The 23841-nt window shown below is 38.4% G+C and overlaps 1 protein-coding gene across 3 annotated transcripts in view; it reads left to right on the top strand.

Moving 5' to 3' along the window:
- The window catches only part of pcdh11 (protocadherin 11), a 208747-nt gene that overhangs the window by 14998 nt on the left and 169908 nt on the right, over positions 1 to 23841 (top strand). For 2 of the 3 annotated variants that reach the window (XM_065271715.2, XM_065271714.2), the window contains exon 3: positions 611 to 3097. In XM_065271715.2, coding sequence (XP_065127787.2) covers positions 611 to 3097 — 2487 coding nt within the window. Of the gene's footprint in view, positions 1 to 610; positions 3098 to 8983; positions 10918 to 23841 lie in introns of those variants that run through there. The other variant, XM_065271716.2, reaches the window with a different exon arrangement.

Genomic DNA, 23841 nt, shown 5'->3' with positions numbered 1-23841 from the left:
ACAATAATTTCCTCTCCACCAAGCATATTTTGATTGCTTATAGCATCTTAGACTTATTCACTTTGGTAAGAGGGAGAGAAACAGTGGTCAGTCCATCGCATGTTGCACTGTATGTGCTTGTTTAGTGCATGGGGTTCCAGTGTTTGCATAAGTCTTTACATTATAGGATCATATCCCCAGGATGAGCTTTTCAAGTAAATATTTTGACTTTTGAAGGCTTTTAAAGACCTCATGCTTTTTCTCATAGGATTAAAGAACTCAAAGCTTTGATTCGCAAACATCTGTTTGAAGTCTAAATAGACCTGATGACTGAAACAAATTAGGATGTTTATGTATTGATGTCATTGTTATAGCATGCATTTGCTCATATAAATATTAATACAAAAATATGTTTATTAATATGATCACATTTATTATCATATTTAATAATTAAATGATACTAATAACTAGAACAAAAATATTAATTGTAACAACTAAAATAGAATTGAAAAACACTGTACAAGGTTCTAGTTCATTTTGCCATTTAGCTACTTATTAATCTTCTACTCTTGCACTGTTCTTTTTTCATACTACAAATCATTTAACAAAAAAATGTATTTGTGTTTTTCAGAGTGTGAGTGAATTCGGTCTGGACATCATCGAGACCCCGGAGGGGGACAAATGGCCCCAACTCATAGTCCAGCAGAGTCTAGATCGAGAGTTGAAGGACACCTTTGTGATGAAAATTAAAGTAGAGGATGGTGGCACCCCTCCAAAGTCCAGCACAGCCATTTTACAGGTCACCGTTTCGGATGTGAACGACAATCGGCCAGTATTCAAGGACAGTGAAGTGGAGGTAAATGTTCCCGAGAATGCCCCAATGGGAACGTCTGTCACTCACCTTCACGCCACAGATGCCGATCTGGGATCCAATGCTCAGATTCACTTTTCCTTCAGCAACCAAATCTCCCCTGCCACTAAGCGACATTTCGCTATTGACAGCACATCTGGACTGATTACTGTCAAACAACCGTTGGACAGGGAAGTTAACCCGGTCCACAAGCTCATAGTGTTGGCCAGTGATGGAAGCTCTACTCCTTCAAGGGCTACAGTCATAGTCAATGTTACAGACATTAACGACAATGTCCCCTCTATAGATACACGTTACATAATGAATCTTGTCAATGGCACTGTGCTGTTGTCTGAAAATGCCCCCCTCAACACAAAAATAGCCCTGATTACTGTGACAGATCGAGATGCTGACCTGAATGGGAAAGTAACTTGCTACACAGATCACGATGTACCTTTCAGGTTGAAGCCGGTCTTCAATGACCAGTTTTTGTTGGAAACGGCCGCACTTTTAGATTATGAGACCACTCGTGAGTACGCTATTAGGATAGTTGCATCTGATTCTGGGAAACCTCCATTGAACACTTCAGCGATGGTTCTTATTAAAATCAAGGACGAGAATGACAATGCTCCGATTTTTCCTCAGCCAGAAATACAGCTGTCAATTCCGGAGAACAATGACCTTAAAACACAGTTGATAAAAATCAGTGCAACAGATGCAGACAGTGGTTCAAATGCCCTTATTATTTACAGTCTTGGCCCAGATGCTCCTGATGGGTTTAACATAGATCCGCGGTCTGGAATCCTTTCTGTTGTCAAAAGGCTGGATAGAGAAAAGCAAGAGAAGTATTCATTTACAGTCATTGCCAGGGATAATGGTTCTGCCCCTCTTCAAAGCAATGTCACTGTAAAGCTGATAGTCCAGGACCAAAATGACAACAGCCCAGCTTTTACCCATCCCGAGTACAACTTTTACGTGCCTGAGAACCTGCCTTTGTATGGGACAGTGGGATTGATCACTGTAACGGATGCAGATGCTGATGACAACGCAGTCGTCACCCTCTCAATTATTAATGGGAAGGACAATTTTATCATCGACCCCAAAACTGGGGTGATTAAACCAAACATCACATTCGACAGGGAGCAACAGAGTTCCTACACTTTTGTTGTCAAGGCTGTGGATGCGGGATTAGTGCAAACCACCTCATATGCCCAGGTCACCATAAATGTTGTTGATGTAAATGACAATCGACCAGTGTTTGTCATCCCTTCCTCCAACTATTCATATGATCTTGTTCCTTCTACCACCAGCCCTGGGTCTGTGGTGACCAGAGTGTTTGCTATTGACAATGATACTGGAATGAATGCTGAGCTGCAGTATAGTATTATTAGAGGGTCGCCGAGAGGATTGTTTGCCATTGACAAAACTACAGGCAACATCACTCTGCAAGAGAAGATAGTAACAGCAGACCAAGGTCTCCATAGACTAGTGGTACAAGTCAAAGACTTAGGACAACCCGAATCTTTATATGCAATCGCCCTTGTTCATTTGTTTGTGAATGACACTGTCACTAATGCTACATTCATCCAGGAGCAGTTACGCAAGAGTTTGGAAACTCCTTTGGACCGAAATGTTGGTGACAACGATGTGATGCCTCAGACCAACGGTTATGTAATTGTTGTTATCGCCATAATTGCTGGGACTATGACAGTCATCCTAGTGATTTTTGTGACGGCTTTAGTGCGCTGTCGACAGACGCCAAGACATAAAGTTGTCCAGAAGAGCAAACAGAGTGGCGAGTGGGTGTCGCCCAACCAGGAGGGTCGCCAGATTAAAAAGAAAAAGAAGAAGAAGAAGAGGTCTCCGAAAAGTTTGCTGTTAAATTTTGTCACCATCGAGGAACCCAAGTCTGACGACCCTACCCACGAGCACATCAACGGCACTCTAGACCTTCCTGTTGAACTTGAGGAGCAGACCATGGGAAAGTACAACTGGGCTACCACACCAACAACCTTTAAACCCGACAGCCCTGACTTGGCCAAGCACTACAAGTCAGCTTCTCCACAGCCGACATTCCAGATCAAACCAGAGACACCCGTGGCTCCCAAGAAGCATCACGTCATTCAGGAACTCCCACTAGACAACACATTCGTGGTGGGCTGTGACTCACTCTCCAAATGTTCCTCCAGCAGCTCTGACCCCTACAGCGTTTCAGAGTGCAGCTGTCAAGGGGGATTCAAGGCACCTGGGCAAATCCACACCAGACAGGTAATTCACAACTTCCTTTCTTAAACCACTCGCTGCTCCCGCTCCCATTTGTACTGTCCTTTTTTTAGCAAGATGTGGAATGATGGGTGACAGCCGCATGTGGAGAGGTTCAATCACACAAAGGCTCAGACATGCAGAATGCAATAGGCAGTTAAAACCTAAAAAAAGAGGTTGTTTGTCGTATGGTTGGTTGCTTATATAACAGTTTTACTCTTTTAATTTTGAAGACTGTTAAACTGGGGGAATATTTTACATACAGCATTAGGAAACCAAGATGTTGGATAGCTTTTGATTCTAAAATGTTTTTCATTAATTCGAAATGGTAATGATTAGGAAAACATTTTGCATATGCGTGTGTGCGTGTGCGTGAGAGAAAGAAACAGGAGTGCTTGCTTACAGCGTTGAGATTACAGCTATGTTTGTTCTTGATTGACATGCCAAAACCAAGCATGCTTGACAGAAAACCAAACAAGATAGGGTTGCATTCCACAGGCGCAACTAAACAGATGCACACTGCTGAAACAATTGTTTCCCACAGAAATGTTTGATAGAACTCATTAGGGCTAAAACTTGCAGAATAGTCGGGAAAGACTGATTATTTTTTAAATAGAATTCAGAACCCAGTCCAAAAGAAACATTATAAGTTGTCTCTGAGGAAAATTGCCAGCATTAATGAGAAGAAAGTTCATTCGAATACTAGCATTGTATTCGGTGGCTCCCGAGGAGCTGTGCCAAATGCAAAATAGCTAATAAATAAAAGCAGGTGAGAGACATAAATGTAAATTGGGATGGAGAGAGAGGTTGGCTCACTGCAGCGACAGGTCTTTCTTGAGTGAGCCGAGCTATTGTAGGTCAGAGGGATCAAGGTGAAGAGCTCAGGGACGCAGATTTAAATAGAAGCATATTCACTAATAGCTTGAAACATAATTTATTTTACCTATCAACTGCATGTTTTAATGACCAGGTAGGAGTCTGGAGCCAAGCCATTTTCTGTTAAAAAGCACTGGACTGAGGTCATGGCTCAGATACAAAACTGAGTATGTATAGTGACAGGATGGTATCTATGCAATCAGTTTCTAGTTTCCCAGAAAGATCTTCACGGATTCGGTAGGAAAATGCTAAACACTCCGTCACAGTTAGTCCTTGTTTTTGTAATATCATGTCATCCACACTGAGCTCTTGTCTTTATTGAGGAAAATCCCCCGCTGCATATTCCTCACAAATTACAGTATATCCACTCAGATACATTGTGTGCATGGTAATTTAAGGTGACACCCACACATAGCTGATGTTCCTTTTCCACCATGATGCCTTTAGTCAAAAGCAACGCTCTGCCATGGTGCGTTATACATAAGCCTGCTTATATGGCGAGATTATGGGAAGACATATAATTTAGTTTACGTTTGTAATTTGACTTGCCAAGTCGCCCTGTTTTTTCCCAAGTTCTTTTGTTTTGAAGTATGCAGAAATATCTGTTGAAGGTTTTGAAACCTTGCATCAGATTGCTGTTGGAATGTGTGTCATAAAGACGTAGTGTGGACTCCAGTCCAATTTAGTTTCCCAGGTGGCACGTCTGTCTTATACACTCCATAACATTATCACTTCTATAGTTGTGAATCTTTATTTTTTTATGTTTGTTTTTCACAGAATTTAGTTGGCTGTTATATAATAATGCACCAGCTTTCTGTGCATTATAATCTACTAAGGCTAATTGCCCGAAACAGGATATCACTATCTCTCACTTCATTTACTGTAACATTTACACACCATAAAAAGAAAGATATGTAATGTATCCTTACCGATATCCATCCCTGCAGTCTACCACAGAAATAGTGCATTACACATTCAACATTTTTATTGATTTACCGGTAATGACAACTTGGGTAAAATCCTGATCAGCATGGATGTAATAAAAAAGCCTTTATAGGTGAATATCCCCAACTGAAATTGACCCTGCTTTATAATATATGGTGTGTACATTATTCTAGACATTGGGCTTAACAGTGCATGTTTTAGTGGTGTGTTTGTCATGCTGTGCATCCTAAGTGAAGCTGGTGACAGCTATAGACCATAGACATAAACCATAACAGCCAACTGAATACAGAAGCTCTAAAGTTAGTATTGAGTCATCCCTAACTTAAAGTGCTTTTTATATAGTTTCTATCTATATTATGGCGGTGTGCTGCACCTGATGAAGCTGTGCACTGGGCCGTGTTTATTTTTGCATACACACACACACACACTATTAGTCGTTGTCTTCAATCTTTCTTCTATATCTGTGGTTTACAACAGCTATGAGCCATTAGTGAACCACAAATGACATTACTGAACATGATCATGTCCCACACCCATTCGCTATATACTCAGTACATTAACTGTCATGTTTCATGGTAGACATAAAGAACCGACGCTGATAGAATAACTTAACTCTGTGACCTCATCCGGGCTGAGACACATCACGTCTGAGTTTGCCGTGATGAATAGACTAGTGAGAACATTTGTAGGGCCATTAAAAGACGCATTTCTCCCAGGAAACGCTTGCTGGTGAAGGTCAATGGGATTCTTAACAGGACTGGGAATGATGTCAGCATCACAGAAAAGCTAGTCCAAAAACGACTTATTTATGGGCCATATGGCTCATAATACCGTTAGGGGTCCATTCTGCATTCAGTGCGCCATGAAAACATCTCTCCCATCTTTCACTCAACTCTGCCTGTCTTTCATCTCTTGTTCTCACATGGTGTTTTAGAGGTCAATCCGCCCGATGGTGTTGGGACTGAATACTCGCTTTAGTTGTGCAGATCAAGAAACTGCCCCTGTACTTGACTGATCCCTGGCATGGCCATGAATATGCAAGGAAGCTAGTCGAATCAAACGCAACAGTATAGGGCATCTATATTCAAGGCAGGGGTGTGTTTAAGGTCAGTGCTACTTTATGTTGCATCCCAACCGTGTTTCCTTTAAAATCGGTTTGAATATGCCCTCAACAGACTATGGGGTCTCGCAGTCAAAAACATTTTCTTTGCATTGGACTTCATGGTGCATTCAATATTTCAAAAACATCATAAAATATTTTAGAGGATGTCCTTGAGTCCACAGTTTGTGCTCTCACCCACATGAGTTTCAATAATTCAGATTCCACTTCAATTTTGATTCTCATCTCGGGTGTAGGGCAGATGTGCCTGGATTTCTAACTCAACACATTTTTAAGAACATGAAGTGATTGATTTCTCTCTCTCTCTCTCTCTCTATTTCTCTCTCTTTCTCTATTGATTATCTCCAGTTGTGTCAAACTCCAAGCGTTTTCTACTGCGTTTAACCCATCAGCAATTCTTGTGCATCTCAGTCTTTAGAAATATTGTGCAAAGTGTATGTTTAATATGTTCACATACTTTTTAGCCATCTGATTAGGCCACAGATAGTCGCTTCTCCTTCATAAGTGAATTTAAATTTCCCCATTAATATTTTTGCCTGGAGGCAGAGCCATATTTGATTTTTTTCCACTTTGATATCTCTGTCATTACATCACCGTTTTTTAATAAGCCTAATGTCTTTAATTGACATTTGTCAGCACACATGCCACAGGTCACTTTGAAACTTTTACAAATGTGGCCTGTGTATGGCAATGATCCCGAATGCGATAAACCTGCCCAGCTAGTTCAGACTTGATACTGAAACATTCTTAAATGGATAGTTCGGACAAAAATGAAAATTATCACAATTTACTTACCCTGAAGCCATCCCAGATACACATGTCCATCATTTTTCAGACAAACACATTTTCAGTTATTTTAGAAAATGTCCTAGCTCTTCCAAACTTTATAACAGTTAAAAATAATGTGCATCCATGCTTCACGAAAGTTATCCAAACAGCTCCAGGGGAATAAATACAGGTCTTCTAATGGTACTCGATGTGATTTTGTAAGAAAATATCCAGGGTTTTCCGCAGCACAATTCAGTTCTGCCGGCCCGCCTACGCCTGGAAACCCTACAGCCTTAACTAGGTCGTCCCAAAAAAATAGCGCGAGCGGGGACGCGCGCCAAACGCCCGAAATTAGAAAGACGTGGTCCAGACGGTCACTGTCTGGAGGAAAACTAGCCAGTTGATAAAACATCTCGGAGAATAGCGCGGAAGCGCTTCACACCGCGAGCGTGCACGCGCGCCACACAGCCGAAATGAGATAAAGATGTGGTCCGTTATGTCTGGAGGATAGCCAGTTGATAATCGCTTGTCCCTGAGAACTGTAAGTGGACTTATGTTTTGGATTTATTTAAGCCTGTTATTGTATTAGTCTATAGTTCTTGCAAATTTAAAGTAAGTTAGCTGGTGATTTTGTTGTTTGAGCAACCTGCTAGCTAGTTTTCACGTGCCTGTTGATTAGATATAATTGTTAAGCGCTCTTGCTCACTTTATTCATGTGCATTATTTACATGCTACAGTAGTTACACTCCTTTAAGATAATGTAATTAATAGTGGGAAATAATAAATTTTTAAAATTTTTGCGCCATCTATCATCGTTCGCCTGACGTTCTACAACATCTGCTTTAGTTTGTGTTTATTAACCCTTTAGTTTCACTTCATAACGCAGCTATTCCCATTAGAGGTATCTATTAAAAACATTTAATTCATTAATAATCTAGAATGTGTTCATTTTCTGTCATAGTTTCTTCAAAATTAAGTAATTTGAGTGTTTTAAATAAAAATATTTTAATTTTCATTATTATTGCCACGCCCTCTGCCCCACCCACTCGCCCAACCCTACCACCTTAACTAACAAATTTTCTGCGGGAAACCCTGATATCCATATTTGAAACTTTACAAATGAAAATAACTAGCTTCGGATAACGTCTCTAAGACTCCAATGCATTCACTAAGGAGTTTGAGCTTAGAGAACGCATGTTGCCATAGGTAGACTGCATAGTGATGTGATGGAGTCTTGCGAGAGTCTTTTCTCACCAGATCTTGTGCATCGTATGCTACGCTACTATCTGGTGAATTTGGGATGGTTTTTGTACCGGAAGCTAATTATTATAGTTTATAACATTTTAAAGGTCACGTTCTTCCTGATCCCATTTTTCAAAACCTTTAGTTAGAGTGTAACGTTGCTGTTAAAGCATAAATAATACCTGTAAAATGATGAAGCTCAGTGTCAGGCGATATATTTTCTTTAATAGAATTCCCCGTTCAAAGCCTACAGCGAACGTCCGGTTTGGACTACACCCCTCTACTTCCCGGTTGAATGATGTCAATAAAAGAGTTTTTTGACTAAACTCCACCCACAGGAAGTTTAGCTATGCTAAGCTATGCTAAACGTACTAGCACAAGACCTGGAGATTGACTAAATGGATTTCAAAATGGTAAGAATCAAATGTTTATCTCTAGGGGAACTGGAAAATGAGCATATTTTCAAAAAAAGTGTAGTGTCTCTTTAAGCCTGGAAAGGCTAGGACATTTTCTAAAAGAAATGTATTCTTTTGAAAAAGGGTTAGTAAATCATGTGGTAATTTTCATTTTTGGCCGAACTATCACTTCAGTAGCTAGACATGAGCCTCCTGTTGTCATCAGTGAATGAGTGTTGCTGTAGTGTGGTGGATGTAACGTTACATTTTAAGCAAAAAAAGCAATTTGGTATAACTGCATGCACCGACTAGTCACCCAGTAACACCCAGCATTCTTCAAGGTAAATCTAACAAGATCACTAAAACAGTCTGTTCCTTGCAGAATGCTATCTCTCTCACTCTCTCTCTCTCTCTCTCTCTCAATGTATGCACTGTATATGTCCAGAGAGAGATGACTTCATTATCATCTTACACAGTACATACTGCAGCTTAGCTACCCGTTGTAACTTCAATTTCCCTATATCTGTCTGTCTCTCTATATTACAGGAGACGGCACTGAACCCACCACTCTATGGCACACACTGTGGCACAGGTACAGCTCGCTCCCACAGGATAAAAATCAATCTCTAGCTGCCATTTCCTAAAGAGGGGCAGGGAGGGAGAGGAAGGCCCTCACCGAAGAGGTGAAAACACAAACTGTACCCATTCTCCAGCCTCAAACGAGGCCTGGAACAAACCGGCAGACTAATTTGACTGTCCGAGGCTCGGCCGAAACTCTGCTTGTGAACCGTAGGAGGTTTGAAATGCTTTGTTAAACCCTTTTGTCCTCATTCACCGGTCTCACCGAATAGGGCACAAGAGACTAGCCTATAGCATTTTTCCACTTTTCTGCTTATCCAAATGGAACACGAATGCGGCAAAGACCTCTGTATAGGATGTTTATGTAGATATGTATTTATGTATACGCAGCACAGGTCCTTGTTGTCTGTGTTTATTTATTGATTTTATGTTGAGTTTTTCTTGACTGACGCATTAGACAAAGTTCGATGAAACTTTGATGTGCCTGGTGCTTGTTTCTCTTCTATTTTTTATGAATATATTTATCGTTTGCTCACATGCTTTTTACTGTTTAATTTGTAACCGCAAAGGACAAATGTGTTACTGCCGGAGTTCACGTGATACCATGCACCCTTTATCCCTCCTCTCCTATCGGCACTGTCCCCGCACTGTTTAGCGTGTGGCTAACATTGTTATGCGTGGCCCTCAATAGGAGGTACCAACACACCATGGTAGACTTTAGCACTGATTTCCTCCAAATTTCTAATAACGCCCAAATGCTTCGCTAAGCTGCAATCACCTGGTTCCCAATCAAAGAATTGTCTTGTACGCAGTAGAAAGGGATACCAGACGTGACCTTTATATGTTGTCTGTTGTAGTCAGCTTATAAAACCAGAGCCAATATAACCTGTGAGATGTATTTAACTGGTTTTGAATAGAAAGCCTCTGGCGATCTGTTATATGAGATGGTAGGTTTTAGTTACATCACCTGGGTGTTTGTATATCCTCAATCTGACATGCTATGTATTCATGCTGCATAAAAAAAAAAATAGACAGTACAATACGGAGCACGATTAAGTGGACTATTCAGATTATATGTGAACAGCAATAAGTTTACAGTAAAACAAGAATTCACCAAACATGAGCACTTTAAAGTATTGATCACAAGCAGTTAAAGATGTATTTTGTAAGACTTGTAAGACTGGAATAACAATAACATTTGAATACAGGACTAATAAATTGCTTTAATGAATAGCACTTTTGTTAAAACAGTAAGCCGATGGAGTGATGTGTAGAAATGTCTTTGGGCCCAATTGTTTGACCTCGTATTCCTGCGGAGGTATCTAGTGTCTTAATGGTGTCAGATATATTGCTCCGGAGTTAGAAACACACAATGATTCGTTCATAGAAATCCAGCACTGTGCAAGAAACAGACTTGCGTAAATATTTGCGATAGACAGAGAAAAAGATATGGAAAGAATGTTTTTAATGTAAGGGAGATGGACTCACCACTTTCATGAAATATGAAGCACCTTACATTCTCTTTGTAATTTACTTTAATTTGCCAACGTGTGAAGTAAACTGTATATAATTGTTTTATGTATGTTTGAGCTTTCAAAGTTTATTAAAGTCTTTTGCATTGTATTGCTCATTTTCATGCATCATTTATTAATCTATGTTTGGTATCATTTTAAATCTTTATTTACTGTAAAGCTAATATTTCTGGTTGACATTGATTTGCAGGTGGCATGCAGGGGGATAAATGCTTGATGCAATAAACAAAGTACAATACAATACTTTAAATCATGTATTTGTTTAATAGTCAGATGATAACAAAATTAATATCTTGTCAATGTCAAACGCTTCCCATATGTTTTCTTAGCCAAATTAGGCAGATGCCAACATGACAGGTTGCATGATGTGCCTTTATCCCTAAAAGCCATAAACAAAGCTATACAATGGTATACAGAATACAATTATACAACCCAGGCGTGGTTAAAGGTGACATAGAATGATTGAACGGGGTATTTATCCTTGTTCTGTGATGTGACATGTAGACAAAATTTTTTTTGTTTGGGTCTGTAATGCCTTAGAAGCTTCCTAAAAACCTCTCTCAGATAGCTCTATTAGGGTGGGGGATTTTAAATAAGTGGTTTTGCACCTATTTGGCTCCCCCTACTGGCTTAACTTGCAATCTCATTACTGATTGGCTGACTTTGCTGCCACTCAAAAAATGTAGCCAATTATTTTAAAGTGGAGGGGCAGTGAGATGCCTGTGATGTCATAAGCATCAGTTTTTCAGATTGGGCCGTTTTCTGGCTGACATTTCTAAAAGAGGAATTTCTATGAGACTGAGATGTTTAGCATGTCTAGCACTTTTTGTATGTTCGTGAATGCGGGTAGACTACCATTATTCAACAAGGTAAAAATGTTTTTTTTTTTCATTTTCTGTCCCCTTTAAATGTATGATTCCTTGCAACAAGAATAAACATAGTTTGTGCTTTGCTGTGTCACATGAAACCATCAAAATTCAAGAGACATAAAAAACATCTTCACGTAATTTTAAGGGATACTCCAGCCAAATATCAAAATTACCCCATGATTTTCTCACCCTCAGGCCATCCAAGATACATGTGTCCAACATTTTTCATATAACACATTTGGAGATATTTTAGTAAATGTCTTTGCTCTTCCACGCAACAACTGACTTAAACCCTTAAAAGTGCATCCATTCTTCACAAAAGTAATCCACATGGCATAAAGGTCTTCTTCAGTTAATAGATTCGATTTTGTAAGAAATATATCCATATTTCAAACTTTATAAATTATAATAACTAGCTTCCGGTAACGACCACATCTTGGACTCGATTAATGAGTTCACGAGAGTCACTGCACAATGAATTGCATCTGTCCAAGATGGCTTCATTACTGGAAGCTAGTTATTACAATTTATAAAGTTTGAAATATGGATATTTTTCATACAAAATCGCATTAATTACTCGCAGAAGACCTTTATTAACCCATTGAAGCCATTTGAATTACCTCTGTGAAGGATGGAGGTACTTTTTTGGGGTTTAAAGTCAGAAGTTGTCCCCTTATCCATGTTTTCAATTGTTAAAAAGCAAGGACATTTACCAAGATAACTCCAAATGTATTTGTCTGGAAGATAATAGACATATGTATCTCTGATGGCCTGAGGGTGAGTAAATCATTGGCTCATTTTGATATTTGTCTAGAGTATCGCTTTAATACATTTTAGTATTTTATTGTGCATCTATTAAATCTATTATGTGTGACATAAAAAAAATCTTTTTTATAAGAAGTAAGAATTTAGGGCTCCATGATCACACAACTAAAGTTTTTATTGTGCATTTGTTAGCTGGCCCATGAGTCGACCATTGTTCCATTGTATGTGGTTTCAAAGCATCTGCTCCAGAAGTTCACATGAAAGAGGAGAGAAAAATTAGAAGCAATGGAAAACAATTTAATTGCTTATCAAAGTAACTTTATATTGCAAGCCTGGAGAGCTAATCATTTCCCTTGAGGGAAATATGTCCTTGGTGATTAGAGAAAATGGTGTACATGCACTACGGTGAGCTTGTATCTTTTTTTTTTCAGAGAGAGTGTGCAAATGTCAGCCAGCTATTAATACCTCAATGTAAACTCTCGATGTGCCAAAATCTTTGAACATTCGTGAATATGTTGGCATGCGTGCTTTTCCCTGAGAACTGTTTCTGAATAATGAGACTAACACTGCTCGCTGCTTGCATCAGCTTGCACGAGTGTTTGGCATAAATATAAATACATTTTTACATGATGTAGATATAGTGGACCGCACACACAATCCTGTGTCCAGTAGTAAGCAAGCGATAATGTACAATCAGCAGGCTGCTTCTGGTGCTGCTACTCTGCAGCTACTTGCCAAACAAATAAATTAATTGACATGAAATATTGATTTGAGTTAAAATATTAGTTTTTTTTTTTTTTTTAGAAGAAACTGCAAATTGATACAGCTGTATAAAAATATATAGTTAATGGTCTTTATACAAAAAAATTATAATTGACCAATCAAAATTTAATATTACAGATGACCGTGTAATAATTCCTATTAAATCTTTGTATGGGCAAAAAATAATCATTCACCAGATTGTTATCCATCTGGGGATTTGAGCTATGTAATTTATTCTTCAAATTTACAATGACAGTTCGGTGTAGTTTCTCGTGTTGGCATGGCTTGCATGGTAGCTGAAATGTGTGATTTGTTTGACAGCACTGAACAGAACCAGAATTCCCATTGAATAAAGTACAACAAATACTACCTGCATGATGTGGATTATAGGGTCCCATGTTGTGCACACAAAGCTAACACACCTCTGCACGTTTGCTCATGATCTAATAAAGAGTTGTCAATAAAGGGACTGGTTAACGGAGTCTGTAAACGAACAGGCGCAATAATAGTGTTGCCGCAGGGATTGACCTGTTAGCCCAGAACAACCTTGGACATGTTAATGCATTAGCACATGATTGTGTGGAGTAACCCCTTGTACCCTCTGATTGCACTTTTATGTTCACTACAGACCTCGTATAATGTTATTCCAAAAATCATTGCCTACGCAACACTTTTGCTTTATATTATTTTGTATGTGTTGGAGGGCAAGAGTAACTGCATAAATGCATGAATTATTATAAAAAAAATAAAAATAAATGGTTGAGTTTAACTGTGTTCAGTTTAAGGAAACTTGATGCTTGTAAATGCAAGACTGCACTTGCTTTACAAGGAGTCTGAATGCTTATGAAAGTACCTTTCTGGCAGGTGCTGACTAAAGGAGTATTGCACCAAAAGAAACCTCATGAATTAATAAACCAGCCGGACTTTGGAATGACAAAATGTATCTTGAGTAGGACAGACCGGGGATCAGATTGCTGAGAAAGTGCAACAAAACATATGTCTTGAGATCGTATTTATAATTCATATTGATCATATCCTGTGTCCTCAGTATTACATCACATACGGGGCAGAATGGGGCCGGGGATTTGAGGGTACGGGAGAGTCATCCGTCGTTATAAATGATCAGATACACGGGGGAATTACAGTACCAGTTACTGCAGACCGAGAATATTGCGTCCAGGCCCCAAGGGCTTTACTGATTATCTCTATGTAGTGCTATTTATGCAGTTTCTGTGCAGTGGCGTAGGAAACCGGAAGATGGTCTCTGACTATTATTTGTTCTCAAGTCAGAGCTGAACAGTCCCACTGCCAAATCTCTGCCAGACTGAATAATTCCATCATTCTCGCGCAGTGTTTAAAATCAGTGCAAGGTTCTCGAAGACGCTGGTTGTCTCTTTTGCTTGTTATAAACGTGCCCGTTGGTTAAAAGAGCAACTGTATAAATATTCACAAGCTACACAGTTGAGTATTTTTAGGCTGCATTGATTTACATACAATTGCTCTGAGGTAGCGGAGACTAATGTTATTGATCAATGTTGAATTTGAATCATTACTCTCTATTCAGGCAAACTTTACTTTTAGTGTAGTCTTCTGCATAATACCGTATGTCCCGTCAGTAAGAACCTAAGCCAGCAGATGATTTTACTGTATGTATTTTAGTTATAAAATAGTTAGATCCAGTCCTTAATTCTGATTGGTCAAGGGCTGTGTTTTCTATACGATTCTGTGTATCAATGCACAGCACCCTTAGCAACCACTCTTAGCAATGTAAACATATGTGAAATATCCTCACTGCATCCAAAACCGCCTACTTCCATACTATATAGTAGGCGAAAAGCAGTTGCGAGTAGTATGTCCCAATTTATAGTATCTGAAAAACAGTAGGCGGAAAGTCCCCTGATGACCTTCTACTTCCGGCAAGATTCCGAAGTGTCTATCCTGTTAGTCCCTGGGAGAGGAATTATTCAATGAAGAAGAAGAGGCGTTGTGTTATTCAAAAATGTCCGCTCTTTTTAAAGCTGGTGAAATTGCACATGTTTAACGTTATTCCAGTTAATGACTAACTTGTTGTTATGATGACGTATGCCATGTTATGTATCCAAATGCTGGATGTAGTACGTCCAAATTCATTCATACTATTACACATGCTTTATACTACCTACTGTTTTTATAGTCGATGAGTATGTACTTTTTTATTTATTTCATTACCTAATGTCACAGTATTTGATTTCGGACACCGCATCTGTTGCTGTTTAAATTCAGAAAGGGACTATTTTTTTCAGCCGAAGGGAGGCATTTAATAGAGTTTATTTCATACAAAAGTTGTGTTAATACATATTTTTTGCTTTAAATGGGCCATGGCATGAAAATCTGACTTTTTCCATGTTTAAGTGCTATGATTGGGTTCCCAGTGCTTCTATCAACCTAGAAAATGTGAAAAGATCAACCCAGTAACTTAGTTTTGGTAAACCTTTCTCTACAAGCACATGAAAAATTAGGTCGTTGAAATTTGGCTCTCCTTATGATGTCATAAGGAGCTCTTATTATAATAATACCACCTCTTAATCTGCACTATCCAAACATAGCACTTCCATTTAGCGCAGAAAAAAAGAAAGAGAAAAATAATTCACAGCACAATTGAGTTTTAATGTCAACAAACCACCATCATTGTGATCAGTGTTTGAATTCCATCAGCTCATTTGCATTTTAAAGGACACACCCAACACGGCACATTTTTGCACACAGTTACAAAGTGGAAATTTTAATATGCTATAATAAAATATGTATATGGTATTTTGAGCTAAAACTTCATATATGTGCTCTGGGGACAACAAAGGTTTATTTGACATCTTAAAAAAGTCTTGTGCCATGGCCCCTTTAATATCTGTACTGTGTGGTAACAATTTTATTTTAAATCAGTAAGATACTCGAGGTTAGTGCTATATCGTGAAGAAGTCGCATTTTGCCTACAACGCCCTTCAACCGTGAATTATTCCCCAGTAAAGGCTCACGTACCTTATTGCTTACATCAAAAACAAATGTTTATCTTAAAAAAATTGTCCTTAATAGAATATGACTAAAATCAAAAACATGATTGCAATGTAGCTTTTCCATTGGTTTTGGGAATTAAGGAATTGCTTTTGTCCTTTTTGTTTGTTTAGGATTGCTAGGTCGGCTACGCTTGTTATTCAAAAGTAAAGTGAAAACCAAATGTAAAAGGGGCAACAGAATACACTCCTGTCTGATTAAATGCTCTTGAATTTCATTTGAAGAACGTTGTTATACACTAATCTTCAGGAGGAGGCTGTCGCAGAGATACGTTCTTCTAAAACAAGGGATCAAAATTCAATTTCGAAGGCTTGTTTTTTCATTTCGTCTGCATAGTCATCCTGGCAAGGTACATTTTGTATGCCACATCCTTTGTTCTGAACTCGATGGCACAACATGCACAATGCATCATGTATTAGTAAATGGCATGACATTATTGAGCTCTTTAACATATGTTAACATTCTGTTTTTAAGGTTAATGCCTGCATAACTCCTGCAGTATTGGACGATTGATGTAATGTTCCTGTTGGGTTTGACCAACACAGATAAAATTCAAGCATAGCTTTATGTTTGTTGATTTATTTTTGGTATTTTAAGTGATTTACACAAAATGGTAAAAATCTGATCACACACTGAGAAAATTTAATGAGATTTTAATTTGTTTTTCCCCACTTGTTTTCAACTTTTTTAACTTACTTGAGAAGCAAGACTGAATAAGATTTTACAGCTTGTTTTCAAAAAATATCCTTTTTTTGTCTAAGTGCGCTGGCAGATTTTCACTTTTATGAATCAACAAGTGAGCACACTTAGATAAAACGCTGTTATTTTAAAGATTTGTGTTTTGAAGGCAAGTCTAAATATTCAACAGTGTTGCCTCTCAAGTGAATTTATCTTGTTTTAAGATGGCAAGAAAGTTTTACTGCAATACAAGATAAACATACTGTTCAAGAAAAACTTGTTTCTCAGTGCATTTGCGTACCGAAGGCCATTTTGATTTTGTCTAATCAAGAAAGCAATTTACTGTATCTGTAGAAGGGCATTGACACAAACAGGTAAGCAACTGAGGATTGGAGGACATTTCCATGAGATCTTACCTACGTAAGTGGTTAAGCAAAGGATCAGCTAAAGCCAGGTCAGGAGACATTGGCTTAAAGACACTATTCAAAGTCACTTTAATCCAGGTAATCCAGCACAGATTTCTTGATTTACATCCGTAAAAGAGTTTGGAAGACGATAAGATTCCGGCCCCTTCTTAGAATAGCCGGTAATCTGGTTTGGACAGACGACTTCGAGGTATTTACCCAAGCCTTAACATTTGCTGAAGCAGATGGCGGTGAGGGGGGTTAGAGCCACCAACCTTCCTCATCCATATGCAGAAAAAAATAAAAGAACAGTGGACGGTAATCAATGTTGTTTATTTTGCTGCTTGACTCTCTAAGTACTTTCAGACAGATTATAGGCTTTCCTGGGGATAATCGGAGGCGGCAGACAATTGCCTTTTTGACGTACTGAACATATCTCCTGTGTGGATGTAAAGAAGGCGGTTTAGGGCGGATGCCGACTCTTAATTCCTGATTAGTCCCGTTCTAAACCGTGCTAAAATTAACTGGGCAGGGTGCTAATCACCGAGCCTCAGATTCTCTGCTCTGCTGTGCCGTGGAGTTTTACACCATAGATGTCATAGAGCGCGCGTCTCCAGAGTGTGACCCAATTAGGCTGGGCTTTTGAACCTTGAGCTGAACAACATTTGACCACACAATGGACAAACGATTTGTCCTTCGCTGTTGTTGACTTTTACAATAGACTTGCAACAGAGCTGTCCCTTGATGAAGTGTGCATGTGTTAGGCTAGTCTAAATAAATTGTTATAAAGAGAAAATTGTATTTTTGAGGACACCTATATCAGAAAGATAAAAAAACATATTAACATAGAATTTGCTCATATCCTTCTTTGTATGTGCGCGATACAGTTTTAATGTTTTTGAAATCAGCACTGACATAAACCTTACATTTTCAGAAGTAAAAGTACAACATTCTACCTTTTCTGTCACTGGGGTGGTACATTTTTTTCCTTTCCATTCTGACACATAGAAATGTTGTACCTTTTGGGGTGCAATATTATACCCTAAGGACCTATTGTGTACTTTTAAAGACCTATTGTGTATCCCCTAAATGTTAGAGGTACAAAACATTTAACTTCACCTTTAAAGGTACACAATAGGTCAACAATCTGAAGTGCTACTTTTTGATAGTCTACTCAAAACATTTATTTTACTTGTTGATATGTTTTATCATTGTTTAAAATGTTAACATACACAAAAGAAGCTAAGCTAATATAAAAATATGTAATAAATAAATATTGAAATTAAGGCTATTGATACAATAAGCTTGGCTGGCAACTCACAGACACTGTGCGGGCAACCTAGTGCCCATGGGCACCATGTTGGAAACCACTGCAATAGTTCCTTAAAAGATTAGTCAATTTTCTTTAAAAAAAATCCAGATAATTTATTCACCACCATGTCATCCAAAATGTTGATGTCTTTCTTTGATTAGTCGAGAAGAAATTATGTTTTTTGAGGAAAACATTCCATGATTTTTTCTCATTTTAATGGACTTTAATGGACCCCAACACTAAACAGTTTTAATGCAGTTAAATGCAGGACTCTAAACTTTCCCAAACAAGACATAAGGGTCTTATTTAGCGAAACAATTAATAAAATAAAATAAAAATATGCACTTTTAAAACACAACTTCTCGCCTATCTCCGGTCCTGTGATGCATCAGCGCGACCTCACGTAATACGTCATCACGTCAAGAGGTCACGTATGACGAATGCGTATGCCCCAGTGTTATCAAGTGTGGAGAAAAGTACCGTTCCGACATTGTTGTATGTCAAATGATACTAATTAATGTATTTGTGTCAGTTTATTGTTTTCAGTGGTCCATATATGTAATGTAACATATATGTATGTAACACATGACCTTTCGACGTCATTACGCAATTACGTGAGATCGCTCTGGCGTGTCACAGGACCGGAGGAAGACAAGAAGTTATGGTTAAAAAGTGCATATTTTTTATTTTTCTCGCCAAAAATGACAATTGTTTCACTAGATAAGACCCTTATGCCTCGTTCGGGATCGTTTAGAGTCCTTTGAAACTGTAAATTTAAACTGCATTAAAACTGTTCAGTGTTGGGGTCCAATAAAGTCCATTAAAATGAGAAAAATCCTGGAATGTTTTCCTAAAAACATAATTTCTTCTCGACTAAACAAAGAAAGACATCAACATTTTGGATGACATGGAGGTGAGAAAAAGAAATGGACGAATCCTTTAAGGTACAGTAATGTACCCAAAAAGGTACAACATTGTATTATGTTTTGTATACCTGTAAAGGTTTATAGCCTACCAGTAATAATTTTTGTACTTTTTTTTCTGACAGTGTCGGTACAATTATGTGCAAAAACATTATTATAAAATATAAATTATGAATACATTTTAATACACTGAATTAAAATGTCTTGTTCTTGCTTAGTCCTTACTGATATTTAATGCTTTTAATTGCTGCCGCTGCTCAGTTGGATTTTAATATTTCACGGGTTAATGTTTATTTTTACCAAGACCTCAGTACTTTGTTCATTCCATGCATGTACTTGTGTAATTTCATGCATTTTTCCTTTTAATTAAACACTTATGATTATAAAATAAAGGTGCTATTAACAGGTATCTTTACAGTGATGTCACAAAAGCCTATTTTTGGATTACAAAATACCGCTGTCAGAAAAGCTGTCATGGGGATCTGCAACTTTAAAAAGTTGCAGATATATATTTCGGAGGTTCCAATAAGCAGGTACTAATATGCTAACTATGCACCCTTAAGGTGTACTTTTTGAAAAGGTACTGCCCAATTGACAGCTTATGCAGCTTTTTCCAAGACTGCAGAACCATTTTCTGTACAAGTGTGTGTGTGTGCATCAGAAAATTATTGTTGAGGTTTAAAGTGACCATACACCCCCAAAAACAGAAGCTAGGAGCTATTTTGGACATCATTAAACACCAGTACATAAAACCTCTAGATGATGTGTCCTGGTCTTAACCCACCTCGTCCTCTGCCACACGGTCTCCTCCTTGGGATGGGCAACAAGCTAAAGCAGGACATATTTCTCTAATTAGCCCACAGAATTGACTAATTAACGTTCAGAAGCGGAGAAGTGGATGGCGTTTGCACGTCATGTAGCCAGGAGACCATATAAAGCTCTTTGAAATGTGAACTTGCCAACTAGGCTTGGATGAAAGCGATAACAGAATAGATCAACATTGTATACCACAGTCAAATTATGCAAAATGGAATCTAATTCAATTAACTTTCTTTATAATTGGAGAAAAATGTGTAATTAGGGGCCAGATTGAATAGCCAGTGTGCTCTTTTAATATGCATCATCTCCACGGTCCGTACAGCAGGCGTCCAGGCTCAGGAGCTCACAGCAAATGAAAGCGGACAGTCTGTCGAGTTTCTGGGAGACAAAGACGTGAGGATTTTAAGCGGAATTATGCGAGCGTGTATTGACATTATTCCAAAGTTTGGTTATTGTCAATTCCAGGATAGAAAGCTTGTTATTTTTAAGTTTGCTTTCAGATAGCATGGATCATTACATATTTATGACCATCAAACTTTGTATTACTTTAGACTCGTTCGCTGTAGGTACAAAATTCTGATCTGTAATGTCAACAAAATGTCAGCTCTGTATTACATTGCAAAACAGACCAGAGAAGATTTCATTATAGGATAGTGTCTGTGCTATTATGCGTTCATTATATTAAATCTGGCTGCAGGCAGTCGAATGTAAGAAAGGCAGGCATGCTGTTCGGGGGAATGAGAGTAGAACAGGAAACATACTGTTCGTACAGATTGTCGGCCCTAGAGAGCTGCCCTGTGGACTCCGCACGCCTTCCTCTTGCCTAGTAAGCACTTTGAAAGCTATTGTTTAATACCTTGCCACACTCCTTGCTTCATTCCATCTAGACACTAGTGGCTTTTGTCACACTTGATGGCTGCTTGAAAAATTGTATACATTTTCCAAATAAATAGAACAAAGCGGCAATAAATGATAAATGACTTCTGGAGCGCAGCTTTAAAAAGCACATTTATGAAAGTTTCACTAGCGTAACAGAAAATGCTTTTATCAAACTTCTCCAAAGTGCAATGGGCGCTGCAGATACATGCGGTGTATCTATTAGGCGCACCTTTCAAAGTCTTCCAGATTTTAATATTTGAACAGAACAGCTTGGATCACATTTTGAAACCCTAACAAACAACTAACTCTGTATTCATGACACTAGACCAAAGCGTCTCTGTTTTTCAAAGCCGACTGATGTTTTCACATCACACGAAGGCTTAAAAATCTCACTTGGTCAATGCTGTTTCAAAAGGTGTAGTTTTTCTATTTATTTATTTATTTTATTGCCAGATAAAAGACACTATTGTTCTTCTTTTACGAGCCGTGTTAGCATGCTTTCATATAGCTTTGTCTGCCATATTTAAGAGGGTTTTAATGCAAATGGGCTTTGGCTGTTCTGCAATCTGTCTGCATGGGATGCTGCCGTCGGAGTGCCACGGATGGTAGGAATGATAAATCTCAATAAGCGGAAGCCTAGCACATGGACAGATAATGTTATTCCTCCCCCAAAACGTAGATCCACTGTCCTTTAAATGAACAGCTGAGCTCATGCAATAAAGTCAAATTTATTCAAACTATTTGCAAAACTCGAAAGCATTGGAATCGATCAGAAAATGCGAGCGGTAATTCGTAAGTCGCCGCCACGTTTCTGTGCGGTGGCTATGTTGCTTTAACCCCTTCAGACCATGCTTCCACTGGAATGGACATCACTTGTTTTGTGGTTCAAACCAATAAAATACTGATCAACCAATCAAAATAAGGCCCACAGATTAAACACCTGGAAATCAGGTCTGAATGGGTTAAAGTATTCTGAAAATGTTCTGCCCACTAGATATAGTCTATGTGTTGCATTCACCCACTGTTTTGTTTACCAGGCAAGTCTGATTGCTTACGAAAATAACAGCACTTTACTCTTCAGAAAGCTGCATGATTTGAAGTATCATTCACGTTCATTGCAGAAACAATGTGTGACAGGATACACTGCAACATTTATTACAAAAATCCCTGACATTAAGTATGAGCAATAGTAAAAGTCATGCTTGCCGTGGCAGGAAGCAGTAATTAACAGTGTCTGTGAAGTCTACCTTGGAAAACGCAGATAGATCGATTCCATGGATCATTTATTACGTGCCATTTCCGCAGACGCAATAGTTACGGCAAACTGATGATTTTTGGTTGGTTTTATCATCTGAGATGAAATATGCATTCACCTCTTTCCGTTTTCACCGGAGCGCATCGTCATTTTGCTGTAGTCACAAGTCTGACTAAAGTGCTGTCAACCTTTAAGTGTTCGATGTTTTCTGTTTGTTCGTATGCCAAAAATCTCAGGTGTAAAAAGGCACGGTGACACTATAAAGGTATTGCACTGAATGTGTGGCGTTATTTGTAGTCCTTCTTTAGCAACCGCATCTCATTGGGATGATGGAGTCAATCTGTGCTAATTAAAACAGGTAGACAGGAGTGCCGGTGGACTGTCAGCTGTGTCTAACTTGATTTGCAGCCCAATAGTGCTCTAAATCAAGACCAAAGAGTCAAAGAGGATCAGACAGAGTATTTACAGATCTGATGAGTCTGTGGAGATAAATTGTGTTTATATTCTCACTCTTAATTCTAAATGAAGGATTTTGATCAGGCAATAGCACCGCTATACAGTACCGGTTAAAGCGTTGGAAATACTTACTCATTCCTTATTTATTTTTTATTCCACATACACTCTCAGAAACAAAAGTACAAAACTGTACATTTTCTGTTGCTAGGGTAGTACCTAAGGGTAGGATCCATTTGTATATTTACAGGTAAACAAAACATACAGTAATACAATATTGTACCTTTTTGGGTACATTACTATACCTTAACTGCACCATTAAAGGTACATTTAAATGTTTTATATCTATAACATTTTACTGGTTTATAATAGGTCCTTATGGTTAAATATTGTACCCAAAAAGGTACCACATGTAGGGATGTTCATATTATTTAATTTTCCCGACCGATGTCCGCAGCTTATTAACCGTAACTTAAAAGATTGAGTAAAAATACAGTTGATGGTTGTCTGTGACCTGGTAAAAACAAACCATTTTATTTCAATTGAACGTGCAAACAGCAGTGACAGATCAACAACAGAACCAGGATTCATACATTATCAGAAATTCATGCAACATTACCTTATCAAAAAGCACGTGATCAGTCCAGATGATTAATATCCAAAAAGGGCAGATTGTCTCTTTTTCATCTACCACAGTGGCCATTTCTTTGTGCAAAAAGAGAGATGTTTATGGTCAGGGTCAGAGGCCATCAGCGAAGGTCTGTCTGGATGTGCGCGAGACGATGACGAACAGCGTCATCTTGCGCGCACATGCGCGCGTCTCCGTTCAGCTTTCAAACCATATTCAAACACCCACACAAATGATTTCTCATACTTTATCAGACTGTCAGGGCAGCAATAATTTGTGTCATTTACAGGACATTCACAAATTAAAGATAGGAAAGTGGTGAAATGTCTGTCGGCTTATGATGACACGCACCGTGTGTTATTTTTTTTTACTGATAATGTTAATGGGTCATAAATTCTTACCTTCGGTTAATGGTTAAACAGTCAATATGAACATCCCTTAGCACATGTCAATGTGTTGTGTACCCATAAAGGTACAACGAAAACCTTTGAGGATACC

Source organism: Paramisgurnus dabryanus, chromosome 16 (genome assembly GCF_030506205.2).
Source record: "Paramisgurnus dabryanus chromosome 16, PD_genome_1.1, whole genome shotgun sequence".
NCBI classification, from domain to species: domain Eukaryota; kingdom Metazoa; phylum Chordata; class Actinopteri; order Cypriniformes; family Cobitidae; genus Paramisgurnus; species Paramisgurnus dabryanus.
Note: the sequence above shows the minus strand (reverse complement) of the source record. Positions and strands in the feature narration are given on the sequence as shown.